General features: G+C 42.6%; 1 protein-coding gene across 1 annotated transcript in view; it reads right to left on the reverse strand.

Moving 5' to 3' along the window:
- Window positions 1-9,343, reverse strand: part of LOC137522694 (transmembrane protein 88-like) — a 170,916-nt gene extending 161,573 nt beyond the window's left edge. The window contains exon 1 of the mRNA XM_068242759.1: window positions 8,709-9,343. Coding sequence (XP_068098860.1) covers window positions 8,709-8,978 — 270 coding nt within the window. The 5' untranslated portion in view covers window positions 8,979-9,343. The remainder of the gene's footprint in view (window positions 1-8,708) is intronic.
- Between the last annotated feature and the right edge of the window lie 5,976 nt (window positions 9,344-15,319).

The raw sequence follows: 15,319 nt of genomic DNA on the forward strand, positions 1-15,319 counted from the left end.
ATTTTACGAACACTTACGCGTAATTTTACGCGTAATTACTAACGTAAAAACTCCCCTTTTCTAAGAGTAGCCAATCAGTCAACAGCCTAAGCAACCAATAGTATCTTCTCCCGCCCTTCAGTATAAGCGTATGTTTTGACGCATACAAATGATATGTACGCAATAACTGTCACATTGACGGCTATTGCGTACATATCGTCCGTATGCATCAAAAAATACGCATTAATGGGTATTACAGCATTACGCGTAACATCGTAGTGTAAGCGCCTACATTACAGTATCCTTACGCGTAACTGCGTAAGTTTACGCGTAATTACAGTGATGTACCGTAGATAATTTCCTACGCCGTAACTGTAATTGCGTAATGCGTAATAGCGTAAAATTACGCGTAATGATCCGTAAGCGTAGATTTTTCCATTACGACCAGCACTGATGGGCATAGGCTCGCAAGACTTGCTTTCATTTGCAGACGCTTGATAGCTTTGCTTTCATTTGCAGACGCTTGATAGCTTTGCTTTCATTTGCAGACGCTTGATAGCTTTGCTTTCATTTGCAGACGCTGGATAGCTTTGCTTTCATTTTGCAGACGCTTGATAGCTTTGCTTTCATTTTGCAAACGCTTGATAGCTTTGCTTTCATTTTGCAAACGCTTGATAGCCTTGCTTTCATTTTGCAGACGCTTGATAGCTTTGCTTTCATTTTGCAGACGCTTGATAGCTTTGCTTTTATTTTGCAGACGCTTGATAGCTTTGCTTTCATTTTGCAGACGCTTGATAGCTTTGCTTTCATTTTGCAGACGCTTGATAGCTTTGCTTTCATTTTGCAGACGCTTGATAGCTTTGCTTTCATTTTGCAGACGCTTGATAGCTTTGCTTTCATTTTGCAGACGCTTGATAGCTTTGCTTTCATTTTGCAGACGCTTGATAGCTTTGCTTTCATTCTGCAGACGCTTGATAGCTTTGCTTTCATTTTGCAGACGCTTGATAGCTTTGCTTTCATTTTGCAGACGCTTGATAGCTTTGCTTTCATTTTGCAGACGCTTGATAGCTTTGCTTTCATTTTGCAGACGCTTGATAGCTTTGCTTTCATTTTGCAGACGCTTGATAGCTTTGCTTTCATTTTGCAGACGCTTGATAGCTTTGCTTTCATTTTGCAGACGCTTGATAGCTTTGCTTTCATTTTGCAGACGCTTGATAGCTTTGCTTTCATTCGCAGACGATTGTTGGCCTTGCGTTCATTCGCAGACGATTGTTGGCCTTGCGTTCATTCGCATAGGCTTGTTGGCCTTGCGTTCATTCGCATAGGCTTGTTGGCCTTGCGTTCATTCGCATAGGCTTGTTGGCCTTGCGTTCATTCGCATAGGCTTGTTGGCCTTGCGTTCATTCGCATAGGCTTGTTGGCCTTGCGTTCATTCGCAGACGATTGTTGGCCTTGCGTTCATTTGCAGACGATTGTTGGCCTTGCATTCATTCGCATAGGCTTGTTGGCCTTGCGTTCATTCGCATAGGCTTGTTGGCCTTGCGTTCATTCGCATAGGCTTTGTTGGCCTTGCGTTCATTCGCATAGGCTTTGTTAGCCTTGCGTTCATTCGCATAGGCTTGTTGGCCTTGCGTTCATTCGCATAGGCTTGTTGGCCTTGCGTTCATTCGCATAGGCTTTGTTGGCCTTGCGTTCATTTGCATAGGCTTTGTTGGCCTTGCGTTCATTCGCATAGGCTTTGTTGGCCTTGCGTTCATTCGCATAGGCTTTGTTGGCTTTGCGTTCATTCGCATAGGCTTTGTTGGCCTTGCGTTCATTCGCATAGGCTTTGTTGGCCTTGCGTTCATTCGCATAGGCTTTGTTGGCCTTGCGTTCATTCGCATAGGCTTTGTTGGCCTTGCGTTCATTCGCATAGGCTTTGTTGGCCTTGCGTTCATTCGCATAGGCTTTGTTGGCCTTGCGTTCATTCGCATAGGCTTTGTTGGCCTTGCGTTCATTCGCATAGGCTTTGTTGGCCTTGCGTTCATTCGCATAGGCTTTGTTGGCCTTGCGTTCATTCGCATAGGCTTTGTTGGCCTTGCGTTCATTCGCATAGGCTTTGTTGGCCTTGCGTTCATTCGCATAGGCTTTGTTAGCCTTGCGTTCATTCGCATAGGCTTTGTTAGCCTTGCGTTCATTCGCATAGGCTTTGTTAGCCTTGCGTTCATTCGCATAGGCTTTGTTAGCCTTGCGTTCATTCGCATAGGCTTTGTTAGCCTTGCGTTCATTCGCATAGGCTTTGTTAGCCTTGCGTTCATTCGCATAGGCTTTGTTAGCCTTGCGTTCATTCGCATAGGCTTTGTTAGCCTTGCGTTCATCCGCATAGGCTTTGTTAGCCTTGCGTTCATCCGCATAGGCTTTGTTAGCCTTGCGTTCATTCGCACAGGCTTTGTTAGCCTTGCGTTCATTCGCACAGGCTTTGTTAGCCTTGCGTTCATTCGCACAGGCTTTGTTAGCCTTGCGTTCATTCGCACAGGCTTTGTTAGCCTTGCGTTCATTCGCACAGGCTTTGTTAGCCTTGCGTTCATTCGCACAGGCTTTGTTAGCCTTGCGTTCATTCGCATAGGCTTTGTTAGCCTTGCGTTCATTCGCATAGGCTTTGTTAGCCTTGCGTTCATTCGCATAGGCTTTGTTAGCCTTGCGTTCATTCGCATAGGCTTTGTTAGCCTTGCGCTTATTCGCATAGGCTTTGTTAGCCTTGCGCTTGTCAGCCTTGCATTATTTTCAATCTACAGAGAATTGAAGCGATTAGCTTTTTGGGAGAACCAAAGACTGATTGGTCCAGATATGCATTTTAGATGGGACTCTTCTTCAGTCAGGGCCAACATTTTGGTCGAAAGGTGCTTCAGGCAGCAGTCCCTCCCTCATGTGAGTAGGGGGTTACTTGCCTATCTCTCCTTTTCCTGCCATACACTGAGATGGTTAGAGAAAGGTCAGTTTAGACTTACCTGGTAAAGATGTTTCTAAACATCTCAGTGTACGGCATACTACATCCCTCCCTCTATGCTGCCTTCTATTCTTTCTTCCTGACTTTTTTTGCACTGTTTTGGTGTGGATTGAGCTGTAGACAGGATTCTGGGTCACGTTTGGGTGTCTCATTGGCCGGATTTCTTGTCTATATACTGAGGGTAGCAGGGGGTGGGGGCCTTTTAAACTTCTTGTCAATTGTGTTTCCCTTGGAGGAGGAGCCTGGAGTCTCTCCTTTTCCTGCCGTACACTGAGATGTTTAGAAACATCTTTACCAGGTAAGTCTAAACTGACCTTTTTGCTAAATATTTTTTATATGTATTTTGCAGAGAAGAAGAAGAAGAAAAAAAAAATGAAAAAAAATCACCATTTCTCAGCTTTCAGCCATTGTAGTTTAAAAATAAAATGTGCTATTGATAATGAAATAGACACATTTTATTTGCCCATTTGTTCCGGGTAATTGCAACATTTAAATTGTGTCCCTAGTACAATATATGTCAATAATATGTTATTTGGAAATAAAGGTTCCTTTTTTCACAGCCATCTGTGCTAATTGATGTGAACGAGGCCTAAACAAACAAGAAACAGAGAGAGACAGGTTGAGATAAGTGATTCAGAAAACTGCACTGTAGCCAACCCAAGTTAGGTTGGAGAGCTCAGAGAAGCTCTTTTTCATAGGTTTCTCAACTCTTCCTGTACTGTAAACAATATAAGACTCACATCTGTGCTACTAATGTTCTATTATTTAGCAGTACTACACATACAAATCATTACGTCATCAGTTTATTTTCACTTCAGATTCCCTTTAAGACTGGTGTTCTTTGAAGTCTGTTTAAAGAAAACAACCCTCAACATCTATGGTGTTCACGGTAATGACATGTTGGCAATTAAGCTAAATAGCTAATTAGTTGTAAGGTCACGTGTTCCATTTGTTTGCTAGCTTTTTAGCTGTATACAACTGTTCCACTCTTTTGTTACCTTTTATATATTTCAACTCTTTTGAGATGTGTTGCGGTTATCAAGCTCAAAATTAACATATGTTTTTCAGTAAACAATAACTTTTCAGTTTCAACATTTGCTATGTTGCCTCTGTACTATTTTCTGTTAAGTATTCAATTCAAGTAATTTGCAAATCTTCATAGTATGTTATTCAGATTTTACATGGCATTACATTTTTTTTCCTGAAAACCATATTGTAAAAAAGAGAGAGAGAGAGAGAGAGAGAGAGAGAGAGAGAGAGAGAAAGAAAGAGAGAGAAAGAGAGAGAGAGGAGGGATGGGCATACTAGAAGGGCCTATTTCATTGTCATGATAGAAATCCATTGACTAACCCATATAGCTTCCAACATTGAGGGGTGCCTTGCAAGAATGGGTGGAGCATTCTATCACTTTCAAAAACTCATTTGCCCCAATATTAAAAACAAGGGGCTTGTCTCAACCTTCATCTCCCCACAAAACATGAGGTGGGTAATAGTATAGAGAGATTCATGGTGGTGACTATTCACCCTCTAATAATTGATAACCAAATACTCACCCAATTAGATAAATAGGTGAAAGAGATCATATATGACCCTTTATCTATTTACCAGGAATAAACAACAAAAACACGCCAGCAATGTGAAAACAAAATAGTGTCATGACAGAAACATACCAGTCTTACAAATATTTTATTAAATTTCAGTGTCATTATCCATTTTGGATTTATAAAATTATTTTTTTAAGTTTTTTACATTACTTCTACCTTGATTATAGAATGCCCTCCTTGCCATCTGATCCAATTGCTTGCCCAGAGAACAATGACCAGGGGCCCTGGCAGTGGCATATTTGAGTTTTCTGCTGATGTTTCCCATTGTTCCATTACCAGTGGAATGGACTAGAGTTCATCAGTGAACTGCAAAGTTTTCTTTGTTGATGCAAATTCGGTTTCAATTTTTTATAACTGTGCAATTATTGCATTCACAGGTAATTTTGCATTGTCCAGTTTTATAATATTTGCACCAACTCTGATAAAATTGGTATCTAATTGAGACGGCGGCCTGGTGATGCGCTGATCCCACATTTTTTTGCGCAATTTTCAATTTCACTTGGTAGCGCGCCCAGTCTATGCATATGCATAGGTAGGATTTAGTTAGTGTTAGGTCCCCTCCCATGGAGGAAAGACTTCTTCGACAGTGGGAGGGACAAGTACTTAACAAGTTGCATGCAAGCTGTTATAGGAAACTAACATCCTCCAAGTGGTAGACAGGTCATGTGTATGCTCAGTGTGTATTTTATCCCATAAATGGGGCTTGCACTCTTTTGCAGGTAAGCACTCATCTGTTTTTAAGTAGCGCTGTTCATTTCTTTGCTATGTTTTAATTTATTTCTGGTCAGCTGCTCCCACTTAAATGTTTTGCCTTTGGTGTATATGCAGAGCCTCTGTTTGGGTTCAAGGTGCGTTTGTAGTTTCTGGGTGGGCTCAGCGCATCTCTGAGCAGAGGCCATTCAGAGGCGGCCTGGTGATGCGCTGATCCCACTTTTTTGCGCAATTTTCAATTTCACTTGGTAGCGCGCCCAGGCTATGCATATGCATAGGTAGGATTTAGTTAGTGTTAGGTCCCCTCCCATGGAGGAAAGACTTCTTCGGCAGTGGGAGGGACAAGTACTTAACAAGTTGCATGCAAGCTGTTATAGGAAACTAACATCCTCCAAGTGGTAGACAGGTCATGTGTATGCTCAGTGTGTATTTTATCCCATAAGTGGGGCTTGCACTCTTTTGCAGGTAAGCACTCATCTGTTTTTAAGTAGCGCTGTTCATTTCTTTGCTATGATCTAATTGATCTGGACCAATGGGAATGCCTTAAAGTAGGATTAAACTCTGACACAACATTCAATAAAAATGTGTTTTACTACTTTTTATTACCCATACAGTTATATTTGCTTTTATGCACAAGTTTATTGCCTGTTTACAAATTACAAATTCCCAAAGTTTATCTGCTCTGATTGAAAGCTGCCATTGCATTTTATTGCATTGCTGCTATATTTATATATTAAAATCTACCTAGTAATCACTTCTCAGCTCTTTCTGCTCCTCCTCAGCTCAGTACAGCTGAGTTCTGGCAGTTTGTGAATGTTTACTAATTGTATCTGACAAAGGAATGTAAACAATAAATAATGTTATCACCTCTTTGGATACGGCCAGAAGCTGCCCACTGAAGCAAGGAGCTTTCCACTGAAGAACAAAGTGCTGTTTGAATGCTGTTCTGCTACAAATTTTGTTTGTGGTAGTAGATTTTATGCTGTGAATATTATTTTATAACAAAGAGAAAATGCTGAGTTGCATACTCTACTAAACTCAAATAAGCCCCAGTGTCCCACTCAAATAATCTCTGATGGGTCGCATTTGAATTTTCCTCCAAGCAAGAGATAATGACACAATCTTGATTGTACAATCTTACCACATCTATGTCATATGAGTAACTACCTAAAGTATCCATTCTGACTATATTTACTCAGTTTACCCTTCTACTACATACATTTGGTAAGATTGTACAATCAAGATCATATCATTAGTGGACACCTTTAGGCTTTGGGTAGGCAATTTACCAAAACGAAGATCAGCTAGGGTTAGGCAAACAATGGGGAAGGAACACCCAAAAGCACTGCCAAAAACAGCCCTGCCTAGACAGTGTAGTAAAGTATCCGTAGGGGCATTTTACCTATACTCTGACTTTCGGCTTCTATTACACAGAATTTAACTGGCACTGCAAATATAGGTCCTGATACAAAAGAAAGATTCCAAAGCCATGTGCTTCAGATTCTTCCATCCATTGTATATCAGCTTTACTGCCGGCCCTGTATTGCAGCACACAGCTCTGATGTATGCACAAGGCACATGCATGCGGCTGATGGGAAGTGACACTTTACATTCACAATGTCATTCACACCTTAGAGAAGAATGATCTTCCCGGTGCACGTGCTTTAACCCCTTAGCTGCCATCAGGAAGCAGCGGTGACATGTGGATCAGCTCAGCTCCAACAAAAGTTGCCAATGGAATGAATCTTCTCTTATTTTATCACTCTAAACCGGGTTGAAAACAGGCTGGTTATGGCACACTATTGTCATTTCCACTGCTATGTCATGTTTATGGCAGTATACTTCAGTAAGCCCCACTAGTCTCCTATACAGTGATGCTAACAAAGGACCATTTCTGTACTATTCAACCACTGCATCAATGTATATGAATAAGAGTTTGTTAGAGGTTGATTTTTATTTTTTAGTCAACAAATGATAGAGTATTTTTCAGGCTAGGTTCACGGTGGTGCATTGCAGGGCGGCATAACAGCCGCATTGTAGTGCGGTTTGCGTCAACCTTTACCGCAAAACATGCATGTTAACAGTGACAGTGAAGCATACTTTTTTATTGACTGTATACTTCACTGTACGCAATGCAACAGATAACGTGCGGCGCAACTTTCTCGATCCACTGCTGTGCGTTCCAGCTGTTACAGGAAACGCAACGCTCCCTGAGAACCTAGCCTCAGTGATGCTGTTTGTGCCTTTATGTGATTCTTTGTGTCCTGAGCTTTTTGAACCACTGTTATATTGCATATCATCTATGCGCTCAATCGCGTTTGAAACTGCAACTCCAGCAAAGAACATCAGGTGTTATAGCTGCTTTTCAAAATAATCCTGCGGTGAGAATAATGTGGAGACAGACACTGCTAACATCCTTTTAAAAATGCTTCTTACAGGTCCATTGTGCTCATCTTATTACTTCACCTTTTTATGAAGTGACTGACCTGTAGCAAGCATGCAGCCAGTGAAGTCTGGTCACCAGTTCTGCATAACATTTCTGGGTCAAAGACTCAAACAAATATTGAAAGCTGAGGACCAGCATGACAACCAGGTAATAATAGGTGTTTTTTAGAGGGATGATAGAAATGAAACCAGCATAGTTAACCATGCATAGTGTACCTTTAAGTATTGCTGAAATTCCAAAATCTGTATTTAATAATCAATTTAATGTAGTACAATTGCACCAAAATCATTTGCATTTTGAAGGAAACTCCTTCCCACACCCAGTGCCCTCCTGAGCGTTCTCAAACCTGTATAATAATCTTCAGCAGAGAGATCTGTACTGTAGTTCTTTGTGCAAATCGACTAGCCCTCACATTAACCTTATCAAACCCTTATATTAGCACTAATCCTAATTCTAATCTAATATAAGCACCAAGAAGTACATTTAAAGTCAAGATTCATAACATACTGATCTGTTCTATCTAAAGATAAGTTTATACATCTTCACACTGTCAACGCAGCCTTTCACAAAACTGTAGTAATAAAGTCTGTATTTGTCTGTTCCGACTACAGATGGCTCATTTAAAAGAATCCTGAAAAGAAAAGTATATGGAGGCTGCCATATGTATTTCATTTTAAACAATACCAGTTGCCTGGCAGCCCTGCCGATCTATTTGGCTGCAGTAGTGTCTGAATCACACCAGAAACAAGCATGCTGCTAATCTTGTCAGATCTGATAATAATGTCAGAAACACCTGATCTTCTCTGCTGTATGCTTATTCAGGGTCTATGGTATGGAATAGAGGCAGAGGATAAGCAGAACAGCCAGATAACTGGTATTTTTGAAAATGAAATAAATAAAGCAGCCTCCATATACCTCTCATTTCATGTTCCCTTTAAGATCAACAACAAGTTTTCAGATATATAAAGATATCTTTACTTACCCTTGAGTGGCATTTAAATCCAAAATAGACCACTACGATGGTTGGGGTCAAGACAATGGTAAATATAACTGCCAGGATTATGGAGTTCACAATAAAAGCTAAAAAGTTTGCTCCAGAGACAAACACTGTCCAAATCCAGCAACCCCATTTACCCCGGGATTCCATGGGCAAGAGCTGGTCTTCCATGTTGTATGGAGGGAGGCCGGGGATCATCCGCGAGGTGTCCGACATACTGTCCACATCAAAGTCTTCAATCTCTTGGTCAGACATTTTTAGGTGTAATATTCTTCAAACTACCCAGACAGGACTTGTAGAATCTTCAGGAGAAAATATTTAATCAAGGTGTGAAGGGTTTCCTTATTGCCCGTGCACCTGACCACTATAAGTGCAAGGTACAAGGTATCTTAGATTGTTCAAGGGAGATGCTTTTCTGTCTCTAAAACTAGTCTGCACTTTTCTTTTACTCTTTGAAGGAAGCACCAACACTCACATCCCGAAAGCTGATTCTTGGAACACCTAATGTGAGTAGTGGTCCAGGTGAGGTTCTCATAATGCTGTAGAGGAAGATCAGAGCAATGATGGTTTTAAATGAGCATCCTCAGTCTTCGCAGCTGGCTGGTTCAGTGCTTGATGCTTCTGTGTTCACAGCTTCAGCTTTGTGAGGCTGCTTCGAAGAACAGTCTTGCTACTAGCCAATCGGCTGCTGTTGAAGCCACAGCAGCTGCCTCTCTGCTTAGAATGCATGCAGTTAGCAGATCTGGGTCTTACTCCGTCACTTTGGGTTAGTCCAGGGTGCATCTAATGTCATTATTCCTTGCACCAATTCCAGGGTTTATCACACTTCCCAGTCAGGGTGTTATGAAGTGGCATGATATTCAATCTACAAGGCTAAAATGTGCTTAATAGGTGTTGAAGTGTGAGTGCCAATTTGATTGTGTTAGTGACACAGGCAGATCAAACATGACATGACTTGTCCCTGCGCCTATAAGAGAAAAACTTGGATTTATAAAATACAGCAAGACCTATGAAGCAGAAATCTTTTACCCTGTCAGATATGTTCAACACAGAACACCCACTATTCAATTATTCATCTGTCCTATTTTCTACTTTGTTGTAAATCGCAATGTAGCACAGTAAGTTAACAAGACTATGAAAAAAAAATCAAAACAAATTGACAGAATCTATTTTAGTGCAGATGATCCAGTGTAAGGTGGAAGATACGATGAACCAATCCATCCAAGAATTGTTTTAATGAAAGAAGATTCAGAATTAGCTTTTTTTTTTTTTTTTTAAATATATTTTATTACAATTCAGCAAGGCAGTAGGCTATGCATTAATAAAACAGTGGTAATATACTGTCACAAAGACCACAAAGCAGAGCCATACATTGAATAATAATAACAACAACACAATTGTAGTAGTTATTTGCATAATGTCTATGTCTAAGAAGGCATGCTGTATAATGATCATTTCAAAAACAAAAACAGCTACTTCGCCCGACCCCTAATCCCAAACTTGCCCCCCTCCCCATCTCCATCACATGGCTTTCCAATAAACACTTAAATAAGCAGCTCTCATGTCCCCGGCATGGATGTAACTATTGTACCTGAATTGCGTACATTTTGTTTTTTCCTGCCCGGTCAACTTGGTGCAGGGTGAGCCGAAAGACTGCCCACCCTGGTTCTGCTGAAATATCGGGTGGTGTAAATTACAATGCCCTCTCCGAGTCATAACAACTCGGAGGCAGAAGTAATTCAGGGTCCGGCAATCACAAGATCCCCTGCTTACCCATGCGTGGGCCGCAGACTATAGCATTGCTGCTATAACTGCGCCAAACTATACGCTCTGCCAAGTCTGCCAAGATTCCTGAGTTGACACAGCTGATAGATCAAATTACAGTTGTGATTACTTACCGATGAGGGGGAATTATACAGACTAAACTCTCTAAATACACACAGGGTGCATTTCTCTCTGTTTTCCTACTGTCCTGAGAGTTCAGGTCTACTTTTTAAAACTCTTTATTCAAGATACATGCATAAAATAATAAGAACTTCAACATCCTCAGTGTAATGAAAGCTCATTTTTCAAACCACATACATAAAGAAGTTTTATGTGTTATGTATGTATTTGGAATAAAGAGCTTTATTTACATTGACTTATCAACCTTTGGTAGATATAGCTGCTGAACACACCTGTGGAATTTTTTCTACAATGGAAATCAAAGATTCTTCAGGAAGTTCTTCCCAACCCTGCAGCAGAAGTTCCCGTAAACGCATGGCACTTTTAGGTTGCTTTGCTTCCACTCTTCTGCCCAGTTCATCCCAAACCAGCTTGATGGCCACTCCATGTTTACAAACTTGCCATCTTGTTCTATTTTCCTAAGGTAGTTCTGGCATAGTTTGGAGTTATGTGCAGATCAGAGGGTGCTCCATATTTAAATCAGTAACATGATGAGTACCATGATGATATTTAAATCAGTAACATGAATGGCTCTAAAAAAAGAGCACAGAAAATAAGATAAAGTGACCTATCAATATCTGAGCTCAACTCCCTTAGTAAGGGAAGTGTTTTCATCACTGACACAAAGCAGACTCAAATAAAACAAAATACACTGTATTAACCACTTGAGGACCTAGGGCTTTACCCCCCTTAAAGAGGAACTCCAGTGAATATTTTACTGTTGGCAGGTGATGTAGCTGCTGCATGGGTTTTGGCAGTTGGAAACAGCTGTAAACAGCTATTTCCCACAAAAGTTCGAACTTTTCTTGTGGGAGGGGTTACTTGTGGGAGGGGTTTCACCACAATATCAGTCATACAGTGCCCCCTGATGGTCTGTTTGTGAAAAGGAATAGATTTCTCATGTAAAAGGGGGTATCAGCTACTGATTGGGATAAAGTTCAATTTTTGGTCGGAGTTTCTCTTTAAGGACCGGCCACTTTTTTTCCATTCAGACCACTGCAGCTTTCACGGTTTATTGCTCGCTCATACAACCTACCACCTAAATGAATTTTGGCTCCTTTTCTTGTCACTAATAAAGCTTTCTTTTGATGCTATTTGATTGCTGATGCGATTTTTACTTTTTATTATATTCATCAAAAAAGACATGAATTTTGGCAAAAAAATGATTTTTTTAACTTTCTGTGCTGACATTTTTCAAATAAAGTAAAATTTCTGTATACATGCAGCGCGAAAAATGTGGACAAACATGTTTTTAATAAAAAAAAAACACATTCAGCCTATATTTATTGGTTTGGGTAAAAGTTATAGCGTTTACAAACTATGGTGCAAAAAGTGAATTTTCCCATTTTCCAGCATCTCTGCCTTTTCTGACCACCTGTCATGTTTCATGAGGGGCTAGAATTTCAGGATAGTATAAATACCCCCCAAATGACCCCATTTTGGAAAGAAGACATCCCAAAGTATTCACTGAGAGGCATAGTGAGTTCATAGAAGATATTATTTTTTGTCACAAGTAAGCGGAAAATGACACTTTGTGACAAAAAAAAAAAAGTTTCCATTTCTTCTAACTTGCGACAAAAAAAAATGAAACCTGCCACAGACTCACTATGCTCCTCTCTGAATACCTTGAAGTGTCTACTTTCCAAAATGGGGTCATTTGTGGGGTGTGTTTACTGTCCTGACATTTTGGGGGGTGCTAAATTGTAAGCACCCCTGTAAAGCCTAAAGGTGCTCATTGGACTTTGGGCCCCTTAGCGCAGTTAGGCTGCAAAAAAGTGCCACACATGTGGTATTGCCGTACTCAGGAGAAGTAGTATAATGTGTTTTGGGGTGTATTTTTACACATACCCATGCTGGGTGGGAGAAATATATCTGTAAATGACAATTGTTTGATTTTTTTTACACACAATTGTCCATTTACAGAGAGATTTCTCCCACCCAGCATGGGTATGTGTAAAAATACACCCCAAAACACATTATACTACTTCTCCTGAGTACGGCGATACCACATGTGTGGCACTTTTTTGCACCCTAACTGCGCTAAGGGGCCCAAAGTCCAATGAGTACCTTTAGGATTTCACAGGTCATTTTGAGAAATTTTGTTTCAAGACTACTCCTCACGGTTTAGGGCCCCTAAAATGCCAGGACAGTATAGGAACCCCACAAATGACCCCATTTTAGAAGGAAGACACCCCAAGGTATTCCGTTAGGAGTATGGTGAGTTCATAGAAGATTTTATTTTTTGTCACAAGTTAGCGGAAAATGACACTTTGTGAAAAAAAAACAATAAAAATCAATTTCCGCTAACTTGTGACAAAAAATAAAATCTTCTATGAACTCGTCATACACCTAACAGAATACATTGGGGTGTCTTTTTTCTAAAATGGGGTCAGTTTCTGGGGTTCCTATACCGCCCTGGCATTTTACGGGCCCAAAACCGTGAGCAGTCTGGAAACCAAATGTCTCAAAATGACTGTTCAGGGGTATAAGCATCTGCAAATTTTGATGACAGGTGGTCTATGAGGGGGCGAATTTTGTGGAAACGGTCATATGCAGGGTGGCCTTTTAGATGACAGGTTGTATTGGGCCTGATCTGATGGATAGGAGTGCTAGGGGGGTGACAGGAGGTGATTGATGGGTGTCTCAGGGGGTGGTTAGAGGGGAAAATAGATGCAATCAATGCACTGGGGAGGTGATCGGAAGGGGGTCTGAGGGGGATCTGAGGGTTTGGCCGAGTGATCAGGAGCCCACACGGGGCAAATTAGGGCCTGATCTGATGGGTAGGTGTGCTAGGGGGTGACAGGAGGTGATTGATGGGTGTCTCAAGGTGTGATTAGAGGGGGGAATAGATGCAAGCAATGCACTGGCGAGGTGATCAGGGCTGGGGCCTGAGGGCATTCTGAGGGTGTGGGCGGGTGATTGAGTGCCCTAGGGGCGGATAGGGGTCTAATCTGATAGGTAGCAGTGACAGGGGGTGATTGATGGGTAATTAGTGGGTGTTTAGGGTAGAGAACAGATATAAACACTGCACTTGGGAGGTGATCTGACGTCGGATCTGCGGGCGAACTATTGGTGTGGGTGGGTGATCAGATTGCCCGCAAGGGGCAGGTCAGGGGCTGATTGATGAGTGGCAGTGACAGGGGGTGATTGATGGGTGGCAGTGCCAGGGGGTGATTGATGGGTGGCAGTGACAGGGGGTGATTGATGGGTGATTGACAGGTGATCAGTGGGTTATTACAGGGAAGGACAGATGTAAATAATGCCCTGGCGAATTTATAAGGGGGGGGTCTGAGGGCAATCTGAGCGTGTAGGCGGGTGATTGGGTGCCCGCAAGGGGCAGATTAGGGTCTGATCTGATGGGTAACAGTGACAGGTGGTGATAGGGGGTGATTGATGGGTAATTAGTGGGTGTTTAGAGGAGAGAATAGATGTAAACACTGCGTTTGGGTGGTGATCTGATGTCGGATCTGCGGGCGATCTATTGGTGTGGGTGGGTGATCAGATTGCCCGCAAGGGGCAGGTTAGGGGCTGATTGATGGGTGCAGTGACAGGGGGTGATTGATGGGTGGCAGTGACAGGGGGTGATTGATGGGTGATTGACAGGTGATTGACAGGTGATCAGTGGGTTATTACAGGGAAGAACAGATGTAAATATTGCACTGGCGAATTGATAAGGGGGGGTCTGAGGGCAATCTGAGCGTGTAGGCGGGTGATTGGGTGCCCGCAAGGGGCAGATTAGGGTCTGATCTGATGGGTAACAGTGACAGGTGGTGATAGGGGGTGATTGATGGGTGATTGATGGGTAATTAGTGGGTGTTTAGAGGAGAGAATAGATGTAAACACTCCGTTTGGGTGGTGATCTGATGTCGGATCTGCGGGCGATCTATTGGTGTGGGTGGGTGATCAGATTGCCCGGAAGGGGCAGGTTAGGGGCTGATTGATGGGTGGCAGTGACAGAGGGTGATTGACGGGTGATTGACAGGTGATTGACAGGTGATCAGGGGGATAGATACATACAGTACACAGGGGGGGGGGGGGGGGGTCTGGGGAGAATCTGAGGGGTGGGGGGGTGATCAGGAGGGGGCAGTGGGCAGGGAGGGGGATAAAAAAAAATAGCGTTGACAGATAGTGACAGGGAGTGATTGATGGATGATTAGGGGGGTGATTGGGTGCAAACAGGGGTCTGTGGGGTGGGCAGGGGGGGGGTCTGAGCGGTGCTGTGGGCGATCTGGGGCAGGGGGGGGAGAAATCAGTGTGCTTGGGTGCGACATAGGGTGGCTGCAGCCTGCCCTGGTGGTCCCTCGGACACTGGGACCACCAGGGCAGGAGGCAGCCTGTATAATACACTTTGTAAACATTACAAAGTGTATTATACACTTTGTATGCGGCGATCGCGGGGTTAACATCCCGCCGGCGCTTCCGTATAGCCGGCGGGATGTTGCGGCGGGCGAGCGGTGACAGGCGCCGGCGGAGGATCGCGTCACGGATGACGCGATCGCTCGGCCCATGCCCTTACAAGGACCACCGCCTCTGTGGGTGAGCTGGTCCTTAAGGGCTCCACTTCCCGGCCGCCCCTGTGCGTTAGGCGGTCGGGAAGTGGTTAAATAAAAAAAAATTCCAAATACTAATGTACTACCAGCAATAAAAAAGCA

This window comes from Hyperolius riggenbachi, chromosome 6 (genome assembly GCF_040937935.1).
Source record: "Hyperolius riggenbachi isolate aHypRig1 chromosome 6, aHypRig1.pri, whole genome shotgun sequence".
Lineage (NCBI taxonomy): Eukaryota > Metazoa > Chordata > Amphibia > Anura > Hyperoliidae > Hyperolius > Hyperolius riggenbachi.